General features: G+C 52.0%; 1 protein-coding gene across 10 annotated transcripts in view; it reads left to right on the top strand.

Moving 5' to 3' along the window:
- The window catches only part of TANGO2 (transport and golgi organization 2 homolog), a 36,304-nt gene that overhangs the window by 9,443 nt on the left and 7,309 nt on the right, over positions 1–19,552 (top strand). For 4 of the 10 annotated variants that reach the window (XM_053205839.1, XM_053205838.1, XM_053205842.1 and 1 more), the window contains 5 exons: positions 2,662–2,758; positions 11,293–11,381; positions 15,117–15,236; positions 15,778–15,892; positions 19,402–19,472. In XM_053205839.1, coding sequence (XP_053061814.1) covers positions 2,703–2,758; positions 11,293–11,381; positions 15,117–15,236; positions 15,778–15,892; positions 19,402–19,472 — 451 coding nt within the window. In that variant the 5' untranslated portion in view covers positions 2,662–2,702. Of the gene's footprint in view, positions 1–2,661; positions 2,759–3,168; positions 7,596–7,806; positions 7,843–9,637; positions 9,746–11,286; positions 11,382–15,058; positions 15,237–15,777; positions 15,893–19,401; positions 19,473–19,552 lie in introns of those variants that run through there. The other 6 variants (XM_053205841.1, XM_053205845.1, XM_053205836.1 and 3 more) reach the window with 6 other exon arrangements.

Consider the following 19,552-nt stretch of genomic DNA (forward strand, 5'->3'; position numbering starts at 1 on the left):
CCCTGTGGCCCCTTGGGGTGGCGGTGGATATAGTCCATCCTTACCCTAGGAGCATTGCCTTTCAGGGGCCCAGCTTCACCCTGACGGGGTGGAGGGAGGGGGTGGGTTTCCTACTTCATTACCATCTTGGGGCAGCCCTGGGCCTTGTCTTTGGTCTCACTTAGCTCCGTGGTCACCAGAGTCTGGTTTGCCCAGATGGACCAGTGCCTCAGGACAGGAATCATAGCCAGGGTACTCTGCTTTCTTTCCTCTCTGGGTCTTCATGTTCTCTGAGATATTGCCTAAATCCTGCATGACTTTGTTAGTTCTTGGCTGCTTTTAAGATTTTTGCATATTGTTTTAAGCATTTTGAGTTGTTTTTGCTACAAGGGTCAGTTCCAACAGCCTGCCCACCAGTATTATATCAGGTGACCCTAGGATGATGGCCCTAGTGGGCACTACCAGGGCACCCAGGGGTGGGAACCCAGCCTGCTCCTGTCAACTCGGGGCCCTCTTCCACATCAGGCACTGCCTTTGGCTCTGTCCTGTGGGGGCCAGTGGCCAGCAGCCCATCTCACATAGCTGTTCATCTCCCAGCATCCTGCACTTCTGCAGTGGCACTGGTCACCATGGTGACGTCTCACCTGCACAGCCAAGGGCTTTGCTGAAGATAGGGATTGTTCCCCTGAGGCATCACCAATGTCCGTACCTTTAGGGACAGGGAGGAACTTGGGGCTGAGTTGTGGGGGTCCCTCGAGGGCCTTTGGGAGCCAGTGGTGGCTAGCAGAGTGGATCCTTTCTCCCTGACTCCCTCCCCTCACTTCCCATCCCTGCCAGACCAGTAAGCAGAAATGAATGGAGAGGTAGGGACATGGTGTCATCCACACGAAGACCTACAGGTGGCTCTGAGCTGTGGTTGTGTCCATAGTGCCAGCCTCAGGCTTTGGCCCCTCCTTGGCTGTTCTGTGTTCTGTCACCAGCTCCCTTGCCACCTGTCCACCCACCCTCCCACTCTTGGGTGCTGCCACAGCTTCGATGGCAGGATTGGTGTGGTGGGAACTTCCTTCTGTGAGTCCTGAAACAGAAAATGTTTTACTTCACAGACCCAAGAACTGGGAGCAATTGCATGGGCATCAGAGAGGGGCTCTAAGCTCTCTTCAGTTCCTACCCACCCCCACGGCTGGGGTAGGCTTCTCTTGGAACTGTTGTGTATGGATGGAAGGGACCCTAGCTTGGGGCAGTGAGCTGGAGCCATCCTTGGCCTACTCCTGCTGCTCCCATGCCTGGGGGGCGGACTGTGCCTGTGTCCCTCACAGCAGGCTGGTCCCCTCCCCTGTGTGGCTGCTCCAAGGCTTGGGGGCAGAGGGGCAGGAGAGGCAGAGTGTTCATGGTTTGTGTTGAAACCTGGAGCGAGGATGGGCAGTGTCTGGGCATCTCATTCCACCTTCTCTATGAGCTGGGGACCAACTCATAGACCTTCTTTACCGGTGTGATCCCTCTCCCACCCAGGGCAGAGCCCAGACCTTGCTCTAGTAGGCACTGTGTGCTTAATACTCTTGGGGGACAGGCTACTGCACAGACCCTCCCCAATCCTAGGGCACCCCAGGCTAATGTGCTTGGAGCTCAGTTGCCTCCTCTAGACACACACATGCACACAGTCACACACACACATGCAGACGTGCAGAAGCACACATACACAGACATGTCCTTATACTTACACATGTGCACAGACCTTCAGGCCTCACATACATGCACATACTTGCCCGTGAGGTTCTTTTGGGGCATCTTTTTGGTCAGGGCATCTATGCAGCCTCTTTGCTATCCATTTCATGGCTGTAGGAGCTGGCTCTGCCCTGGAGTGGTGTCCTGGCTCATACACACATACAGGACTAGAGACCCTCAAAGTCACCTCATCCCAGGTCAGTGGCCTCAGGATCTCATCTCTGTTCTCAACTTCGTTTGGGAAAAGACCTGCTGGTGCTAGAGGTCCCCAGGCACAGGGCCTGTGTGTGCAAAGGTATGCACTGAGTCCCCACTCCCCAGCACCTGGATGCATGTCCATATCACCAGCACATGTGCTTTGCCTCTTGTCTGCACCTGCTTACATGGGGTGTGCAGGGTCCTCTGGGTCCTCTGGGGCCCCTGGCTCTGTATGTGCTGTCATGAGGGCATGTGCTGAGGGCCTGCTGTGGTCACTGCTGCAGAGCATCCCCAGGCCGGTTAGATATGATACAGCCCTGCCTTGAGGGGCTGGGGGGCTGGAATTGGTGCCATTTCCAGGGGCTAGGATGGATCAATCTGGGTGGTAGGCATGGAGCAAACCACAAAGCCACTCAGGTGTGGTGTGGGAGGGTACCCACCTGCTGCCCCCGTCTCCCCCCCCCCCCACATGGTTCTTGTTCTTGCTGCCATGGCCACTCTCCTGTGGTGTGTCAAGGGCCAGTGAGCATTGTAGGCATCAGGGGACAGTCTGGCCTGTGCTGATATGTGTGAACATTTAAGGAGATGGTTATGTAGTGCTGGTGAGTTGACGTGTCTGGCACGTGGTTCTGCCATGTCGGTGAGGGTCAGGGATATCACAGAGGTGGTTCTGTTCTGGGCCAGGGAGCATTGCAGATTCGGGAGGGGGCAGTGTTCTGTTGTCTCCATTTACTCAATGCATTTTTTTTCCTTTTTTCACAGACTGTGTGGCCCCGTGTGAACAAAGCTGCTCTCAGGGACCCATGTGCATCATCTTCTTTAAGTTTGATCCTCGCCCTGTTTCCAAAAATGCTTACAGGTAACCCCCTTGCTCTGTGTCTGCTGTCCTCTGTTTGGCATAGTGCCTGGGTAGGGACTGGCTCTACAGCCTGGGCCTGTCCTGTCCAACAGTGGTCACTCAGTGTGGGGCACAGCAGAGAATACCCCTTGCTGGTAGGAGCTCTGAACTGACGTGCAGAGGTGCTGAGACTTTGCTAACAGTCACTGTGCAGGTAGGACAGAGGAGCAATGGGGGCCAGGTGGGAGTGCAGTTCTGTGGTCTCTGTAGGGGCACCAGGGGCAACAGAGCTGGCAAGATGACGACTAAGAGCCCAGTTTGGACTGGCTGGTCTGTGTTGCCAGTGGGAAGTGTGGGTGCTGGTGCTAACACGTAGGGTCTGTCAGTCCTGAGCTGGGGAATGAGGATGGGGGGGGGTGGGGAAGCTGGGGGACCAGCAGAGGAGGTGGGGAACTGAGGCCAGAGAGGGGCGAGACGTGATCCAGTTCTCCCTGCTCCTCCCCATGACCCTGGGCTCTGGATGGTGCCTCTCCATCTCCCAGGTCACCCCAGTGGGAATCCATCCAAGTTTATCCAGGCTGAGGCTGAGAGGTAGCCTACAGCCAAAAGTGACATTCAAAACTGATCACTAGTACAATTGCCTGGGAAGTGTTCATTGTTTTAAAATCTGTACCAGGAATTATTTGAACAATTTTGACTAACTTCTCAGATTTGAGTCACCATGCAGAATTACACAGACACCATGCTGCCTAACTGTGCTGAATGAAACTCATTCCAGGCCAGGGGCTGGGGAATGAAGAGTGTCCAGTGTTTCCTTCATTCAGAGGAGTGGACAGAGGGGCCAGGCCAGAGTCCTGGAGCTGACCCTGATTAGCCCCCAGCAGCATGAGCTGTATGAGTCAGGATGCAGTGGGTGGGATCCAGGTGCAGTGATTTAAGCAGGGAAGTGTAACAGACAGAATTATTAACTGTAACAGGATTGGAATACCCTGGGCAGAGCCCTGTCCTCGCCCCCAGGCTGAGATTCAGACCTTGCTGGGGGCACAGCCATGGCACACTAGATAACAAAGAAATCTCTGGGGTGCCACGGGCAGCAGAACTTGCTAGGAGTCTGCCCTCTAGGGTGCTGGCAACTGTTGCAAGAGGATGCTGGGGGAAGGCGCTGGCCACTGGATGCATGCGGGAAGCCACAAGTGTATCCGGACTGATCTTAGGGAAGCCACACATGTTGCGGGAATGTCCCGAGGAAGCACATTGCATCCAGGAAAAGAAACCTCTCCACCTGCGGTGTCTCTCCAGTGCCCTCTACTGATAAAACCTAATATGATACTAGCCACAAAGTTCAGCTCCTTTATCATGAGGAGAAAATGAAGGGCAAATTTGGGGCTGAGACATAATAAATGGATAACTGACACAATCTACCCCCTTGCTACTGAGGTTTCATGTGTGCCCTTCTATGCTCACATGAACTCTTACACACTGATAAAATGACTCTCCTTCCAGCTGACAAATGCAGAATTTCTCACACATTTTGATAGCAGTCTGACAGTTACTGAGTCTGTTGCTGGCTATATCATTACTTCTAGATTTAGGGGCAGCCTCACTAGATATGCTGTTTCCGAAGGTTACCTCCAATCTCCTGCAAGTGTGGGAGGAGGAAGGAGGTCTCTTGCTTTTGCTCAGGACCTGTGCATCACTGCTAAGACCTCTCCTCATAGTGATTCATGGGTTGTGATTCAAGATGGCCTCAGTGTTTCTTTCCAGTGTATTTCAAAGCTCTAAGCCAAAAACTATATATGCCACCTCTGGTGACTGGCCAAATACACTTGGTGTTTTCCCTGTTGCGGGAGGGCAATAGGGGCTTCTGGTGGCTGGTCCTGTTCTTGCTGTGGGGCTGTCTGGCCCATGAGAATGGGTGGGCTGCAGGCCCTTGGTATCTGCGCTTCTGTACGTTTGTGATGTGAGAAAAGGATGGGAGGAGCAAGGAGGAGGCTGCCTCGGGAGGTACACTGCAGCAGGGCCAGTGAAGAGACACCTGGTGAGCCAAGCCTAGGCTCATCAGAGATTACAGAGGGGCTCCCGGTGCCTGCAGTGAAATGGGGAGCAGGCCAGGCTCTGGGGCCATCAGCGTGGTGGGGAGATCCTGGCTATGCAGTGCTGCCAGGAGCCATCTGGGCCAGCAGGGCCTGCCCCATTGCCCCTTACTTGGGCTCCCTCCTGCTTTAGCCATCCCTGTCCTGGCCTGGGATGCACCAGCCTCTGCCTGCCGCCTTAACATCCGCTGCTGTGTCTTCATCTTACACCCATCTACTAACTGGCAGGAATGGGAGTGTGTGCTGTTCTAACCATTTACAAGTGTCCAGCACAGTGGCATTAAACACATTCACATTATTGTGCAAGCATCCCCACCGTCCATCTCCAGAACTCTTCATTGTCCCCAAATGAAACTCTGTCTCCACTGAACACTAACTTTCCATTGTTCCCACCAGCTCCTAACAACCACAGTTCTAATTTCTGTCTCTATGACCTGGACTATTCTGGGGACCTCGTTAGTGGAATCATAATATTTTTTTGTGACTGGCTTGTTTGACGTGGCATAGTGTTCTCAAGGTCCATCCCTGGTGTAGTATTGTCAGAATCTCCTTCCTTCTTACGGGTGAGTAACAGCCCATTGTATGCATGGACTATATTTTTATCCATTCATCCGTTGATGGACACTTGGACTATTTTCACTTCTTGGCTGTAATGCTGCCGTGAAGATTAGCATTCAAATGTCTGTTCGAGTCCTGCTTTCCATTTTTTTTTGTGTATGTACCCAGAAGCAGAATTGCTGGATCATATGGCAAGTCTGTATTTGACTTTCTGAAGAACTGCCAAATTGATTACCTCAAGTATCTTTGATGGCCATGCAATAGGCTTCCCAAGCCATGTCAGCCCGTGTCCTGTTTGGTGGCAGAGTTATGTCTTCACAGTGTGTCATCATTGAGTGCTGTCCAGAGCAAGTCCTTTTGCGCCAAGCCAGACAAGCCAGGTGCTAGTGCCACCATCTGCTTGGATTCTACTGCCCATAAAGCTGGTACACAGGGCTGGGACCCATTGAAGACCCTGTGCTCCATGTGCTCTCTTGGGCGCCCTCAATGTCATCACGTGTTCAGTAGCCTCTTGACCCTCAGTGTAATGGGAAGTACCTGTTTTTATTTGTGGGTTAACCTCATCCCTGAAGTCAGTGTTGCTCCAAGGTCAGATGATTGTAGAGGGGACTTTTTTTTTTTAAATATTTATTTATTTATTTATTTTGAGAGAAAGTGTGCATGAGCGGGGGAGGGGCAGAGAGGGGGGAGAGAGAAGCAGGATCCATGCTGTCAGTGCAGAGCCCAGCATGGGGCTCGATCTTATGAACTGGGAGATCATTACCTGAGCTAAAATCAGATGTTCAACTGACTGAGCCACTCAGGTGCCCCAAAGGGGACTTTCATAGCTGGAATGGTGGCCATCATTGCCATATAAAGTTGACCTTTAAACAACATGGATTTGAACTGTGTAGGTCTACTTACATGCAGATTTTTTAAAGTACAATACTGTAAATGTATTTTCTGTTCCTTATAATTATTTTTAAGATTCTTAATTGAAAAAAATTTTTTTAATGTTTATTTATTTTTGAGAGAGACAGAGCATGAGTGGGGGAGGGGCAGAGAGAGAGAGGGAGACACAGAATCCGAAACAGGCTCCAGGCTCTGAGCTGTCAGCACAGAGCCTGACGTGGAGCTTGAAGTCACAAACTGTGAGATCATGACCTGAGCCAAAGTCGGATACTTAACCTACTGAGCCACCCAGGTGCCCTTAAGATTTTAATTTTTTTTTTTTTTAAAGTAATCTCTACACCCAGTGTGGGAACTCGAACTTATTACCCCTAGATCAAGAGTCGTGTGCTCCTTTATTTTAGGTAGCTTACTTTATACTAAGAATATGGTATGTAATACACATAGCATATAAAATATGTGTGAATCAACTGTTTACGTAATTGGTGAGGTTTGTGGTGAACAGTAGGCCAGTAGTAGTCAAGTTTTGGTGGAGTCGAAAGTTATATGTGGATTTTTGACTGTGCAGGGAGGGAAGGTGATGCCTCTAACCCCTGTGTTCAGCGGTCAACTGCATATATAAATATTAACTTAAACGTTTCCTCTCTGCCCTACAGAAAAGACTGAAACATCCTCACTTTTGATGCTATGGGCAGTGTCATCCATGGCTCTGCCGTTGCCAGATGCTGATCTCATGGGAATGTGTTTTCTGGCTTCCCAGAAGTCATTCTCTGGAAGACGAGCCTGTCCCTGTCATGCCCTCCTAGGACTGACCCAGTGATGTTGCCACTTTGCTGGCCTGTTGTGAAAGATGTGGCTCCTGAAGCATCTCTTCTTCTCTTGGGCCTCATTCAAGCACCATATCCTGTTTTCCCACAAGAGAAAGTGTGGCCCATTACACAGCATGTATCTTGTGATCTGTCTGCCCAGATGTAGCAGTTATAGTCTGTTGCTGAGTGGCTCTCAGGGGGCCCGGGAAGGGAGGGGGGAGCCAGCGCAGCACGTGCTCAGGGAGTGAATGTGAGCATGGCACCTTCTGCAGAACATCTCCAGGCCTGATACTGGGCTGGGCCCTGGTGTCATGGATCCCATGGTCTACACCTCCCATCCGCCATGTCACTGCATCTCGCTGTTGGGGATGCCCATCCCTCCAGAGGTGGCAGCCGTCCCCATGTCAGTTTCCACTGGTCCCTCCCCTCCAGGCACTTCCCTGGCATGACCCTCCAAGAGCCCTTGGGCCTTCCTGTCTGTCTTCTTGGTGCTGAGCTGGCCCTGGAAAGGTGGGCTCCTTGAGTGTCACTCTCTCCTGGGGTCACCCCTGGCATGGTGCATCATGACCCCTGCCCAGGGGTGTGATTCCCCTGGGTGGTCCCAGCCTCTGCCTTCCATGCCTGTTGTTACCTGCCACTTAGAACCTCCATTTTTTGGTGACAGTTACCCAGTGTGAGGATTGTCTGAGTGTCTGTTGGTTCTGCTTGTTTTTAATTTTAGTACCAATATCTGCAGCACTCCAGCAGGGAGCATAACAGATAAGAAATTATGTTAGCAGCCTATAAGATGCTGACTTAGAAGTTTTGTGTGGGCTGCAGCCTTGCCCCAGGGTCCCAAGTGACCTTACTCCATAGAGGCAGCTGTATTCCCATGGGATTCCAGTTATTTCCCTGATTGTAAAGGGGTATGTCCTCTTTCAAAAAAAAGTTATACCCTACAAGCTATACAAAGTAAAATGGGAGCTCCCATAACCCTTGTGGCAGGCTGATGGCCACCAAGATTTCTGCCCCTGCATACATACCTGTGTCATCTGTTCCCGTAGTTGTGTGTGGGACCATGGGGCTAAATGTGAAGGGATTTGGCCAATGTAATACAAGTCCCTAATCAGTTGACTTGGAGTTCATCAAACGAGAGCGATCCTGGATGGGCCTGACCCAGTCAGGAGAGCCCCCAAGTGGGACCAGGCCCCTCCTGAAGAGGTTAGCTGCCATGCTTGGTGGGGCCCATGGCTGGGAACCGGGGGTGGCCTCCAGGAGTTGAGTGTGACCCCAGCCAAGGATGGGAATTCTCCAGTAACCTCAGGAACGTAAGGAGGATGCCAAGCCTCAGTGAGACCCTGCCAGTTGGCACCTCGAGTGCCACTTCAGGGGGCCCTGAGCAGAGTATCCAGCACAGCCTGGCCTGCACTCCTGACTGCAGACTAAGATAAGAAGTAGGTGTTGCTCTAAGTCGCAATGTTTGGCAATTTGTTAGGCCACATAGAAAACCAGTACACTCCTGATCAGGTAACACCGTCCTGGCTATCACCTAACCACCATCTTTATCAAAATGTTTGTTTAGACTCCAGAGCTAATTCCCTTTATTGGCTCCAGCCTGTAGGGGCTGCTGGGTGAGCTGTCACATCCTTCTGGGGGCTTCCATGTCACTGCTGGTGACATCACTAGGCCATGGGCCCATGCAACTGCTACCTGACACTAAACTGTCCCCAAATGGTGCACAGACTCACCCCCCACCACCAGATGGTGCATAGGCCCACCCCAGATGGTATACTGACTCAGCTTCTAGAGGTACACAACTCACCCCCCAGATGGTACACACCCCTCCCCCAGATGGTGCGCTGACTCACCCCCCAGATGGTGTGTAGACTCTACCATCCCAGATGGTGCACAGACACCCCCCCTTCAAGATGGTGAGCCGACTCCATCATCCCAGATGGTGCACACTAACCCCAGATGATACACAGACTCATCCCCCGAGATGGTGTGTAGACTCACTCCCCCAGATAGTACGCAGACTTACCCCCTCAGGTGGGACACAGACCCACCTCTCAGATGGGGCACAGACCCACACCCAGGTGATGCACAGACACCCTCAGTAGCAGGGTGAGGAGTGCCCATTGGTGATGAATAATTAGCAGTTTCAGTTATTAGAACAAAACAAAGCCATGGGTGACTTGCTGTCCTCAGAGCCCCTGACTGTGGTTGGCCTGTGCCCTGCCCCTGGGTGCTATGGCACAGATAGACTTTTATTGGTATTGAAGTACCCAGAAGTGGTGAGTGAGGGAATACTTTCTCTTACTTGGAGCCTTGATGTGGGTACTCATCACACCCACATGTTTCCGAATTAGGTATTTAATGAAATCCCCAGCAAACCACTAGAAATTCAGCTAAATAGCGACTCTTGCGACAAAAATAACCCAGCAGTTAATATTTCTAGTTAATAACAAATGCATGTCACTGCTCCATGTTTAAAAACAGGAATTGAGAATCATAGGACAGAAGGTTCTGCTCAGTCAGCTTTTTTTTTCCCCCCTCAATTTTTCCTTTTCTGGAGACTTACGTAAGAATCAGAACCAGAAGCCAACATCACCAGTCTTAATTCAGGTTCTGCCTTCCTGGCCTCCCAGCCTCCTGGCCTCTGCAGCCCCCTCTCCCCACAGGTATCGGGATGAGTGAGCAGAGGAGGGGTGCTGGGTGTCTGAAGGAGAACACTGTTTCCTGACCACATGAAACAACCTCCACCCACAGGGGTTGGTGGGATGCCCGGCCCACAGAAGCAACCTGTGGGAGCAGTGCCAGCCAGGTCGGATCTGAAATTCAGTCCCAGAAGAAAGGGACAGAGTAGATGTGGCAGGAGGCAGGGGTCTGGGCCCAGCTGGCTTCTCCCTAAGGCTGACTGCCTCAGCCAGGGGCTGGGGTCTGGCATGTGGAGCTACAGAAGATTGTTCTATGGGTGGCTGGGGTTCGTATCAGGGACAGTGACCTCCTCCCCGCAGGGGCCTATCCCTGAGACCTGGACCACTGTGTCGGGATAGAGAGCTATCGCAGGCCAAACAGGTGTCTTTAAGGTGGTGAGACTCCCAGGGCAGACCCAGAGGGTTTGATGGCCATCCATAGTCCTTGGCCATGTTGGTGCTTGTGGAGGTGCAGAGTTGGGTGCTCACCCTCTGTGCACAGGATGAAGGCACATCTGTGGTCCTGGGCTGTGGTGCCAGTGCCAGTTTCACTTTCAGTTTTATGAACTTCTTTGTTAACTCACATTTCACCACAAGCAAATGTTCATAAAAATCTAAGATTAAAATCAAAAATTATTTTTGGAAACTTTTTAGGATCTGACCACATATTAACCCCAGCATGGCCACAGGCTGCCAAGCCATAGCTCCTGGCTCCACGTCCTCTGTGCACCTGCCCATGGTGTTCAGGACCCTTTGGCAGTCACTTCCTAGACCCAGAGGTCTCATGGATGTAGCAGGGGTGGACCCCTTCCATTCAGTCACTGTCTATGGCCTTATTATATTTAAAATGGCAAAGCCGATTAGAAACTTTGTTTTCTCACCTTGAAACTAGAACTCTTTTGAAAACACGGACATCTTTTCTACTTGCCCACAAAATACTTGTTTGATTCATAATGCAAAAATCTAGAGAAACACAGAAATCCTTACGTTATGCGCTTCCTTTCCCCAAACACTCCAGAACACAGGACAGCAGCTTCCAGAGTTCCTGCACTTGGCTGCCGGCTACACGCTTCCCCAGGGCCCTTCTGAGAGGCATGCTTACACTTCCAGGAAGTTCACGGGCTCACTGGGGGTGGCCTCAGGGGAAGGAACACATGGACAGAGGGGGAGTACCTCTGCCACCTGAGCACCTGGGACATGCTTGGTGCCAGCTGCTCAGAGCCCTCCCCCACGCAGGCCCTGATCTTGTGGCCCTTTTTGGGTGGGTAGGAATATGCAGGGTGGGATGGGATACGTACCTTCACCCAGCATCTGCTTGTTTCTTTGGCAGGGCCCTGGGGCACAGTCTTGGCCAGAGGCTCCCTAGGAAACAGCCCTGTCTGGTGCCGTCACTGACCTCTGCCTCCTGAGGGTTCCTGTCCTCGCTAGGACTTGCCTATGTTGCTACTGAGGCGAATTCTTTGTTAACAGGAGAAATAAAACATGGCTTTTCTGTTTTCCCCTGAGACCCTTAGTCATCCTTTCTCTTTCAGGCTCATCCTGGCGGCCAACAGGGATGAATTTTACCACAGACCATCCAAGTTAGCAGACTTCTGGGGGAACAACAATGAGGTCCTCAGTGGTGAGTTTTTCCTCTCAGGGGGGTGGCCACAACATGGCAGAAAGTAGGCGCCCCCAAGTGGTTTTATCTGTTCCTGGTGCTGCTTCTGAGTATAAATGTGGAATGAGTAAGTGGACACTTATGGGGCAAGCTCCCAGTTTGGGGTCTGAGGCCAGCATTGGGGCAAGCAGCCCCAGAACTGTTTACCCAGCACTGTCCACATGGTTTCATGTGTTGTGGATTCCCACAAAAGTAGCTGGAAGGATCAGTTGGTTTTATTTGGATTCATCTTTTCACTGTGGGCATATGGTTGGGTTTGTATGAAATGCAGGTTCACACTCGATCACTCTATGAAGCATCATAGCTGTGTGTGTGTGCTTGTATGACTGCGCTTATGCCTGCATGTTTTTGTTTTTTGTTTTTTGTTTTTTAAATTTTTTAATGTTTTTTCATTTTTGAGAGAGAAAGAGTGTGTGTGTGCAAGTGGGATAGGGGCAGAGATTGAGGGAGACACAGAATTTGAAGCAGGCTCCAGGCTCCGAGCTGTCAGCACCGAGCCTGATATGAGGCTCAAACTCACAAACCACGAGATCATGACCTGAGCCTAGGTAGGACGCTTAACTGACTGAGCCACCCAGGTGCCCCACACCTGCACTCATTTCTGTTTACACACCAGCACCCCTTGCTCCAGAACTGGCCTGAATTTGGGGAGTAGAGGCTTGGTTGGGGCATATTCAGATGGGAACTGCCTGAGGAGTTGTCATGGAGGTAACTGTCATGTCTCCTGCCAGTCCAGGTGGCAGCCTCCCTGAGCCCCTTAGAGAGAGTGCAGTTCCTGCCCATGGGGCGGGCAGGGGTCTACTTAGAAAGATGTGGACAGGTGTTGGCCAGGCCAGGGGTCCATCTGTCTGTGAGCCAGGCATCAGGGAAGCACAAGAGAGCCTGGCAGAGCTGACAGGGATGCTCAGGTGCCCAGTGGGCTGAGTGGGTGGCCTCAGAGGCCTGGGGAAGCTGTGTGTGCCCTGCTTTGCCTGCGGTAGTTAAAAGCTCGACTGGGAGCACTTGGGTTGGCTCATTTGGTTAAGCATCCTACTCTTTGGCTCAGGTCATGATCTCACGGTTCATGAATTTGAGCCCTACAATGGGCTCATGGCTGACAACCCAAAGCCTGCTTGGGATTCTCTGTCTCTTTCTCTCTCTCAAAATAAGTAAATAAACATTAAAAAAAAAAAAAAAACAACTTGAAAAGTTTTAAAAACCTTAAAAAATTTTTTAAAAGCTTGACTGTGGAACTTCCATGGAAGGCCTCCTGTGTAGATTGGTCAGGTGGTTGTGTGAGGAAAACCCTGCCCAGGCTGGATTATCCTGGTGCCATGTGGGAGGACAGGAGTGGGGAGACTAAGGCAGGGCAGTGTTGTGGACAGGAAGTCTGGCAGGTGGTGGGGAAAGTTGTTGTGAGTCTGTGAAGGAGGCTCCACTCACTGAGTGCAAGAGGGAGAAGAGGCTGGGGTTCTGGACTGTGTCTTGGCCTCATCAGAAGCTGCACAGGAGACATGTGAACTGAGGGGTGGGCTGGGACTGGCAAGGAGACCCCTGTATGTAAGCTCTAGGCACCGCAGGACAGTAATCTGGGTGAAGGGGGTGGCTTGTGTGTGGGGTCCTCAGCTGGGCCAACCACGGCTCTCCCAGAAGTGAAGGGGCAGGCCTGAGGGGCTATGTGATGAGGTTCTGAGGGGAACCTGCGGGCCTGGCCAGTACCATGCTGGCCATTCCTGGGCTAGGATGGAATGGGAGGGGGTCATGGGGATGGGGCAGCATGTCGCTGTTGCAGGGCATGATTGGGAGGCTGTAGTGGGGCGGGGGGGGGATGAGGGGGACGAGGCCCTGATGGCACTTTTTTTTAATGCTTATTTATTTATCTTGAGAGAGAGAAAGAGCACGTGCACGCGCGTATGGAAGGGGCAGAGAGAAAGGGAGAAAGAGAAAGAGAGTCCCAACCAGGCTCCAGGCTCAACATGGAACCCAACACGGGGCTGTATCTCACTACCCTGAGATCATGACCTGATCCGAAATCGAGATTCAGACGCTTAACCAACTGAGCCACTCAGGTGCCCCATCTTACATTTTTGTACATGGTGTGAGGTAGGGTTTGAGGTTCCTATCTCCTACTACATCTCCCCAGTTCTTCTAGTCTTATTTATTGAATAGATACTCTTTCACCTGTTGCATTCCTAGGGCAACTTGGTTGAACACATGTGTGTGGGTCTATTCTAGACTCTCTTATGTCCCATTGATCTGTTCCTCTGTCTTGATGCCGATGCCACACTGTCTTGATTACTGCAGCTTTTTAAGCAAGTTTTGAAATTAGGCAGGATTAAGTCCTCTGGCTTTGTTCTATCTCAGAACTTCTTTATCCATCCTGACTTCTTTGTGTATGCACATAAATTTTAGAGTCAGTGTAGTAATTTCTATAAAACAGAAAGCTTGCTGGAATTTGAATTTCAGTTCTGTTGACTCTTTTAGTCATTTGGAGAGAACTGTCATCTTACCAATATTGAGTCTTTGGTTGAAGAACAGGACATATTTTTCTCTCTTAATTAGAGCTGCTTGACTTCTCTCAGCGCTGCTCTGTGGTTTTTAGTCTTTAGGTGTTACACATTTTTCTTTAAATGTTTTCCTACTTTTTGGTTTGGTTTGGTTTAGTGCTATTGTAAATGGTATTATTAAATTTTCATTTTCTGATTTTGCTACTGTTTACTTACTAGTTCTCGTAGATTTTTAAAAATTAATTTATTATTATTTTTTTGTAATCTCTACACCCAAAGTAAAGCTTGAATTCAGGACCCTGAGATGAAGAGTCATAAGCTCTTTCAACTGAGCCAGCCAGGCACCCCCTAGATATATCTATATCTATATCTATATCTATATCTATATCTATATCTATATCTATATCTATATATTTATCTCTATATCACGTATATCTGTACATCTATATCTATATCTATCTATGTAAATATAAATATAAATTTTTTTTTTGGTTGAGGGGGTAGATTCCTTTTGGATTTTGTTCATATGTTATCCTGCTGTTTATAAACAGACAGTTTTACTTCTTCCTTTCTGATCTTTATATTTCTTATTTCTTTTATTGTTATAACATTATTATAAAAATGACATTTTAATGACTTAGTTGCTTTTACCCCAATCTTCAACTAAAATGATCCTCTAGTCTAGTAAGATGCTTTCCTGTGGCTTTAAGGGCCTCACTGACCCTGTGGCGAGGCCCCTTGGAGTACTAACCATGGCCTGGGCCTATGGGGTGGGGATGAAGCTCACAGGTGGGCCTGGATATACCCCGGACTCCTAGTGAAGTACCCACCCTAAGGGCCTGTGTGTCCTACTGGGAGAGGACAGCCAGTGGCCCTGCACGTGATCCAGGGTGTGGGATTGGGGCATGGTGCTGTTTCTAGGACAGAGCTGGCACCGTGCTCCCAGCCCAATGCCGGTCCAGGCACCAGCATGCATTCTGCATGTGCCAGGTTTTACTGCAAGCTTTCAGGGACTCCTGTGGGCATCAGATGTCATCCTAGGGGGCAGGGTCTCTCTCATGTGCCCTGTGGGCTTTGGGGCTGTCTTGCAATGAGGAGTTCAAGCCCCTGTCCCATAGCTAGGACTGCTGGACTGATTATGTGTCTCCCTAGGATATAAGGACAGGGCCGTGGTAAGTGCTACTGGTGGTGACACCGTCATCTGTCACAGGACTTGACATGGAGGAAGGCAAGGAAGGAGGCACGTGGCTGGGCATTAGCACACGGGGGAAGCTGGCTGCGCTCACCAACTACCTGCAACCACGGCAGGACCGGGATGCCCGGGGCCGAGGTACCATGGGGCAGTGGTGGAGCGGGCAGGGCAGGGGGTGGGCTTTCCTTGGGCACATGTAGACACAGGAGGTAGAAGAAGGGGAAGAGAGGTGTTTCTGGTCCTAAGGCCCACTGGCTGCCATTACTGTGGGAAGCACCTGCTGCCCGGCCCATGCAGCACCCACCTGCACAGATAGGGTTTGCCCCTCTCAGGGAACACTCTCCACACTTGTGCCCCAACCAAAGTGTCACTTCTGACTGTCGTCATTGTTCCCCACCTGTCAAATGTTTGCAGAGCAATACCCCCTTGGAAGACACACATTGTTCCCACGGAAGATTTTTTTCCCTCATGCTGTACTTTGTTAGGGGGTATAATTGAAGAAAAAAAAATTAAAACACAACAAAAACAGAGTTCTTGATGCAGACCTCCTTAGCTGCTAGGTCAACGAGATATGGCTGGCATGGTGGTGTTTAGCTCGTACCAGCCCCATGTCAGTCTCCCCATGAAGAGGGACTCAGCCCTGCTGCCTTGGCCACGTGTGTCTGTCCCCTACCCACAGGTGAACTTGTGACCCACTTTCTGACTACAGACATGGACAGCTTGTCCTACTTGAAGAAGGTCTCTGCGGAGGGCCACCTGTACAACGGCTTTAACCTCATAGCAGCTGACCTGAGGTGGGTCTGCTGGGAGGGGGATGGCAACCCACTGGGTGCTGCCACAGAGCTGGGTCATGGGCTTGACAGGAAGTGGGGTTCCCACCCTACCACTAAGCTTGGGGTACTGTGGTGGCCTCCCCAGGGACATTGCTCCTGTTGGACATGGTGAGGGTCCCGAGGACCAACCGACTATCATGGGGACTCAACGAACAGAGCTCGGGCTTTCTGTGGTGCCGTGAGGGCCACCAGCTCCTGCACGACAGCTGTAGCATGACTCCAGTGGGCATCTCCAGGCATGAGGTCTCCCCATGTCTGTGGCGAAGGAGTCCCCTGTTTTGGTGCTGCCCCTCACATGCCCTGCTCTCTGGTGGCAGAAGCGTCCCAGGCTAGAGAAGGAAGGTCCAAGCACCGCTGACTGGTGTGGAGCCCGGCAGCACGGTGTGGTCGGGTGCTGCTGAGCGCTGGAGCCTCACGGCGGCTTCTCCAGGGAGGCGTGTCTGAGCCTGCAGCACAGCTCATTTCAGGTTCTGCAAGGCACTCAATGGATAGCTCCCTCGGCCTGTCTGGAGTTGTCAAGGGGCAACAAAGCTGTCCCAGCTGCCCACGGGCCCTGTCACCAGAGGACATGGACACTCGCCTGTACAGGCGTTTGGGGCAAGTCTTTCCCTACTTGGAGTCAGACAAGTAGGCAAGGAGCAGAGGCAGGTGGAAGGGTCCCCAAGGAAGCACGGGCCTGGAGCCTCAGGGGTGCCTGTGCTGGCTGAGAGTTAGGAGTCTGGCTGCTGGAACCCAGCAGAAGGCCTGGGCCATGTGGGGAAGTGGCATTTGGGGATGTTGCCAGGTCCACATGAGGCACACAGAGGTGCAGCAGCCAGCAGTTACTTGCATAGCTGTTTGGGGGATGTGCTGAGCCCTTCATGTGCAACACTTGGCATGTCCTCACAGCCACCACCCTGTGTACACCTGATATGGCTGAGCTCCGACAGGCAGCTGACATGGCTAAGACCCCTGCTGGAGTGACGTAGGGCTGGGGTCTTGTGGTGCTTCTCTGGGCACCTGGCTGGGTGGTCCAGGTGCCTCTGGAGACAGTAGTCACATCCCATCAGGTGGGCACCAGGTTGGGAAGAAGCACTGCACGCACGGCCGTGGTGCCACTGGACACCAGCCGGTAGCATCTGTGTTTCTGAACCGCCAGTGGCTGCAGCCTGGCTTCTCAGAGTGTGTTTATCTCTGTGACTCCCATGCCTGGACCCTGGCCACAACCCTGTATTAGCTCAGACACCAGCTACCCTGCTCTGGACCTCCACAGGGCTGCCTGTAGCCCAGGGCCTATTGGTCAGCAGCATTTGCTGAGTGTCAGTTGAGAAGTGGGCACTGCCTGTGGTCCACTTCCCACTGCGGACACTGAGCTTTGTGGTGAAGTAATTGTTGGTGCTTGGTACAGGTTAGCAGGAGTCATGCAGGACCCATGTCCCTGGCGGGGGGATCCCAGAGCCCATGCCCAGGGCTGGTGGTCAGATGGCGGGCAGAAGCGGGGGGATGGCTGGGGTTGCATGTTAGGTGCCAGTCTCCCGCCTGGCCCTGTCTACAAGCGTGCAGACAAATGTGCAGACAGAAGAGTAGACGCTATTGACAGTCTTGGTGTATAAGGCAGATCACGTCAGGTGGGGGAGTGGTAATGTCACAGCCACGAAGGATGGCCAATGTGGAGAGGCCCTGGCTGGGTGTTCCCACCTCTGATGCCCCAGGGCCCACGTGCATTTCTCTGAGTAGGCCTCGCAGAGCTGCTGGAGGATTCAGGCATTTGTGGGAACAGCCCGACAAGGTGGGTAGGGTGTCCTGTGCTCCCTTCCACAGGACTTGTACTTCAGAGATGTGGCCCAGGAACTGTAGGCGTTTTGTGTATTTTGCCCTTCGGTGAAGTGGGCATCCATCTCTCACATTCTCCCTCCCTGCTGCCCTCTCCTTGTGTGCCCCTGCTGCCAATGCCCCAGAGGTCAATGGAGGTCATCAGTTTCCATCAGGGTAGGTGGTTAGTGCCCCATGGTTTGCCAATGACCAGATGCCTGTCCTGAGCCTGTTTCCTTCTACAAGGAGCCCTAGGCCCACTGTGCCTTAATTGTCCACTGCATGTGGACACACACCTGCCGCGTGGATAGTCGCATTAATGTAGAGGCTGAAGTGTCCATGGGAGGAGGTGAGTGCTGGCACGGATACTTGTTCCCTTGCCCTCCATGTTCCCCCTGTACAGGGACCACTTTTCCTATCTGTCGTTCTGTGTACATCTGATCCAGTCTGGGAGACCAGTAGCCCAGCAGGACTTGGTGCTCAGCAGCTATGTCAAGTGGCTGGGTGATGAGGGCCCTGTGCTCTGAGTGGATGCATGCATGGGCAGGTGGCTCCTATAGGTAGGACTTGGGCCCATCAGTGCCTGAACAGCTCTCCTGGCTCCTGGGGCCACAGGGTTGGACCATATCTCCCTAGACACAGCCCTCAAGGACAGGTGGCAGCCAGGGGAACCCAGCGGGTTATTCCCAAGGGCCAGGTGTGCAGGGCAGAGGCCAGAGGGAGTCAGCGGTAACCAAGCAGCCCTGGCGATAGGTGCCGGGAAGAAGTCAGGGCCGAGAAGAAAAGAATCCCATCATCATCATAGCTGGTCCCTAACCAGGCATGGGGAGAGTTGGTGTCCAATCCATGGGTCTTCATGCTTTCTAGGTTTTTGCCTACAAACAAAATTCCTGAAGTCATTAGCCAGATATCTCATAAAATGAGCCAGCGGCTGTGGGGAGGAAAAAGATGAGCAGAATGTGAAGCCATGTGGGGCCAGAGTGGGCATTGCCGGTGGAACTCCCCGGCAGCCCCACCTGGTCTTTGCGATTGTTCATCTTGAAGGCTCAGGTCCCATGTGTGGTGGTCTCCGTGCCTCCAGGAGGGCGGCCCACAGGCCAGGAAGAGTCCTTCTCCAGTTTGCAGAGAAGGCAATTCTAAGTCTTAGTAGGAAGATTTGCTATGGTATTTAGTAGGAGTGGGAACATTTTCAACTCTGAGCACTTTGAACTATTTTTAAATGTACATGCAGTGCATGAAAGTAGGCAAATGTGATCTTTGATGCTTTGTTCTGAAGCCTCTGTTACCCTGGGGCATCCCTCTCTGTCTGGAGGTATCCAGAGATGAGCTGTGTGGGCGGTGACTGGTGTTTATGGGTACAGAGCAGTTATTGACACATGAGCCTGCAAGTACCCATGCCACGGGAGCATTCAATGAGGCAGGAGGGTCTTTTAGATGCTGTCCCTCCCAGGCTGCTCCCAAGCCATTGGTCCCTGCAGTGAGCCGGGAGTCAGGAGCCAGGAGACTCAAAGTGCCTACCTGAGAGGCCCCTGAGAGGCTGGAGCCCTGACTAGCTCCTGCCCTGGCTATGGCGAGCCATTGTCCCTGTGCTGGGAATGGGGCCGTGGGGATTGCCAGGCAGTAAGAGATCAGAACCCCCCATGGCTCCCTTCTGACCCTCTCTCTCCTCCTGTCTACAGCACAGAGAAGGGTGATGTCGTTTGCTACTATGGAAACCGGGGGGAGCCTGAGCCTGTCGTCCTGGCACCAGGTAAGCCTGCTCTGGTGGGTGGTGACAAAGTGGGGGCTGCTTCTATAGGGACACCTGTATACTTTTCAGAGCCTGGGTCC

The sequence above is a fragment of the Acinonyx jubatus genome, chromosome D3 (assembly GCF_027475565.1).
Source record: "Acinonyx jubatus isolate Ajub_Pintada_27869175 chromosome D3, VMU_Ajub_asm_v1.0, whole genome shotgun sequence".
NCBI classification, from domain to species: domain Eukaryota; kingdom Metazoa; phylum Chordata; class Mammalia; order Carnivora; family Felidae; genus Acinonyx; species Acinonyx jubatus.